At 63.9% G+C, this 3,883-nt stretch overlaps 1 protein-coding gene across 1 annotated transcript in view; it reads left to right on the forward strand.

Annotated features, from left to right (window-relative positions):
- SMOC2 (SPARC related modular calcium binding 2) overlaps window positions 1-3,883 on the forward strand; it is a 123,294-nt gene that overhangs the window by 28,538 nt on the left and 90,873 nt on the right. The window contains exons 2-3 of the mRNA XM_015591876.2: window positions 315-385; window positions 3,151-3,305. Coding sequence (XP_015447362.1) covers window positions 315-385; window positions 3,151-3,305 — 226 coding nt within the window. The remainder of the gene's footprint in view (window positions 1-314; window positions 386-3,150; window positions 3,306-3,883) is intronic.

A 3,883-nucleotide genomic window follows, 5' to 3' on the forward strand; every position in this document is an offset into this window, starting at 1 on the left:
GCACCCAGCCCACGCTGGAGGCCAGGGCCGGGGGCGGCTCGGGAAGGCGTCCAGGCCTCACCACACGTGTGCATCTGAGGCCACTCGCCACAACCCCCACCCGCGCTGGCCGCGCCCCAGACCTCTGCTCCCCAGACCTCCGCTCCAAGCTCCGCCCCTCACCGTCCCTCACCTCTGCAGAGCACGGGCCGGGGCCAGAAATGGTGTCGCTGTTCCCGTTTCTCTGTGGGAAGCTGCTCTGAGACAACCCCCTCGTCTCCGAGAGGAATGACCGGGCAAGTGGGCTGTTTGTGGGCTTTGCCGTGAGGACGCAGATCGGGGCGCATCACGCGATACGTGGTCGTCACGCGATACGTGGTCATCACGCGATACGTGGTCATCACACGTGGGTTTGGATGGACGTCCAGTTGCTTACTTCTCTCCCTGGGACGTCTGACCAGTGGCGTTTTTGTAACTTCTTTTTCCTGAGAGAACTGTCGAGTTCAGTGGGAAGCCTGGGGCACGGCCCTGAGCCCTTCCTCTTTCTTTTGCGGACAGGTCAAGGCCTGACCGGGAGAGGCGGTGGCGCCGGAAGCCGGGGCGGGGAGGGGCGCTGCTGCTCGTAGCTGTGAGCCCTTGCGGCTCGCTGTCAGGGGCAGCTTGGGGCGTGTGCGTGCGCGTGTGTGTTGCGTGCATGCGTGTGCATGCATGCACCTGTGTGTATGTGTGTGCACGCGCACGTGTGCATGTGCGCGCTGTGCACATGCGATGCATACGCCTGCATGCACGTGCACATGTGTGCACATGTGTGTGCATGTGTGCTGCATGTACATGCATGCGTGTGTGCATGCATGTGCACGTGTGCGCGTGCATGTGTGCCTGTGTGCATTGTGCGCGTGTGCATGTGTGTGTGCGTGCATGTGTGCGCGTGTGCATGTGTGCCCGTGTGCATGCGTGTGGGAGAGGGGGCGAGGCAGCGGGCAGGTGGGGACGCGCTTCGGTGTGGCCGTCTAACCGGCCGCTCCTGAACGTGCTCGCTCTCCTGGGATCTGCTGGGCGCAACACCCAGAACACAACCACTGTCCAGCTCTCGGCGTCGCACGTCCTGCAACGTCTTTTCACGTTCCGCTGCCCACTTGGTTCTCCTAACGCCAGAAACGGCGTCGCTGTTCCCATTTCTCTGCGGGAAGCTGCTCTGAGACACCCCCCTCGTCTCCGAGAGGAATGACCGGGCACGTGGGCTGTTTGTGGGCTTTGCCGTGAGGACGCAGAGAGCGCCATGCTTTAGTGGCCTCTGGTGCCCGGGAAGCAGCGTGGGGCGGTGTCCCCTCTGTGCCGTGGACACGTGCCATGGCCCGTTCGCAGATGCGAGGGACCCACAGCTCCTGGCCTCGGAGACTGGCCGTCCAGTCTGGGGCTAAGCAGAGGGACTGGAGGACAGTCCCAAGTTTCCGTGTCTGGACGTGTTAGGGAGACGGCGGTTGTGCGTAGGAAAGGGTGACTGTGTCTGGGGTGGAGACGGTGGCCGGGGACCCGGCACGTTCGCTGTGTCTTCGAAGACGTGGGGCTTCACCTGTGGCGGTCGCACGGGGAGGGCGACCTGCGAGGCAGGTGGGCGGTGGTTCTGGAGCGAGCGAGTCTGAAGAACAGCACGGGCTGCCGCAGGTGCCCTCGTGTCCGGGGGCACGGAGGGCAGCTGGACCGGCTGGACCAGACGGGTCCGGCGGAGGCGACTTCTCAACACGGCAGCTGCCCCGGTGCCGAGCGCCGCGTCCGGGAGGGTGTTGCGCCGGGGTCCTGGCCTCCGTCTGAGCTCAGGCGGGCGTCAGGAGCCTCTGGTGACAGGCGCTGTCCCGCGCTGTCTGCCCCGCCCGCGGGGACGATTTCCCCGCAGACGTGCAGCTTACGATGCAGAGCGTGAGCAGATTCGTGCGCGCCGGCCATTCTGGGCCGTCGGTCGTTTATAAACACGTCGAGACGGATCTGCGCACTCCGTTCAGAAGGCACGTCGGTTCCATGACGAACAGAGAATCGAGAGACTGCGAATGCTGGCCGTTCTCAGGCGGTGTCAGCCACGAGGTTCCAAGGTCCTCTTCGTCAAATCCGAAAGTCCTCTGCATCACAGATTTATTTTGTCTCATTCTGAGCGATTCGAAGCACTTGGTGCCTGACTTACATCCAGGAAACCACGGCCAGAGTCCGGATGCCCGTCCAGGCTTCGTCCTTGGCAGCTCGCGCACGTGAGAAATGGCCCCTCTCCACTTAACGTGGCCCCGTCTGTCTCCGTGTCCCTGTCCAGCTTCTGGCGGGCAGAACAGGCCCCTTAATGCTGCCTGGAAACAGCGGCGAGCGAGCGGGTTGCACCCCCAGGCACTGAGAAGACCCCCCGATGCTGAATGGGGCGAGAAATGCAGGTGTCGGCGATTCCCAGAGCAGAACTTCACACATCAAGTGCGTTGGCTTTAGAGGTCACGCCACTTTCCTCAGTTCCTGTCCTGTCGTCCTCGAGGGGACCTTGCAGCGCCCCGTGCACCTGAGCGGAAAGGAAAGGCAGGTGGGGGACGGGCTGCGTCATGTCATGTCCCCCCGCTGCTTCGCAGACCAGGGCCGTGCGGCCGAGACCAGGCCCCTCGGGCCGAGTCCAGGTCTGAGGCGCTCCCTCTGTCCTCTCCCCGAAGCCGGCGCTGGCCGCAGCCATGTCCAAGCCCGCGTGACTCACCCGTGAATCAGGAACAGTGTTTTGGACGCCGGTTCGGGAAAAGCTACTGATGGCCTCTCTCATTTGTTCAGAATCTGCTGTGGTTCTGCAGCGTTTTACAAAGAAAACAGCCCTGGTTCCAACCACTGCCCTCCACACCCGCATCTTGTGACTTCTCGTCGCAGAGTCAAGGTCGAGGGCGAGGCCTCTGCGTCGAGGGCATTGCCTTCCTGGAAGCGGCTCCGGGGAGCGTTAAGTGCTCGGCCCGGCAGGGTGCAGCAGCCTGTCCAGGCTGCCGTTTCTGGCCGCTCCGCATGTGACTGTCCCTTGCAAACTCGGCAAACTTGACTCGGCAGTGTCTGGGCCGCGGCCGGGGGTGCAGGTAATGCGGGAGTGGGTTTTCCCTCTGCTTTCTGCACCCCTGATTCATTCGTTGGTTTTCGGTTAACCCTTTGTGTGCTGTGTGTGAGCAGACAGGAGGCGGGCAGGGGGGCTGGCGGCCGAGGAGGTGCAGGAGCTGCTGACGAGACCCCAGGTGTCTCGGCCAGGCCTGCCCGTGCCCCCGCCCGTGCCCCTGCCCGTGCCCCGCGCAGTCCCGGCTGCTGCAGGGACCATCGTGTCCATGCTCGTCTGGGGAGGGGATTTGGGAGGTGGCAGCACAACCCCTAAGGAGGAGCATCCTGTCCCCTGCCCTCTGACTGGCCCCAGGGCGCCCATGCCCTGCCCTCCTCTCCAGGTTAGCGGCTCACTCCTTCTCGGCCACACGTGGCAGACGTTCCCGCCCTGTCTCTGATTTGGCTGGCCCCCTCGGTGGAGCCATCAGAATGTAGCTGTCCCTCGAGTCACATTCCCCGCTAGGGGCCGAGCACAGTCCAGAAGCCCACGCACTGGTCGCCAGTGACCTTCGCTGCCCCCGGCCCCCCTCCGCAGGGTCCCCCACCCCTGCCTCCCCCTGCTCCCCACTTCCACGCTGCTCTGCCGTTCCGGTCTCAGCCGGGGAAGGGGCCAAAGCCGAAAGTGGCTCGCAGAGGTCAGGAGTGACCGCCACTGGCTTGTGGGTTATTCAGCCCAGGTATCGCTCATTAGGCCGATGGCATCGGCCGTCTTTATTTTAGAAGAAGCTAAACGCAGAAAAGTGCGTGTGCCTTTGCTTCTGTCCGCCGCGTTTCGGGACGCAGCGAGCTCCTCCCTGGACCGGCCGCGCTG

This window comes from Pteropus alecto, unplaced genomic scaffold, assembly GCF_000325575.1.
Source record: "Pteropus alecto unplaced genomic scaffold, ASM32557v1 scaffold195, whole genome shotgun sequence".
NCBI lineage: Eukaryota > Metazoa > Chordata > Mammalia > Chiroptera > Pteropodidae > Pteropus > Pteropus alecto.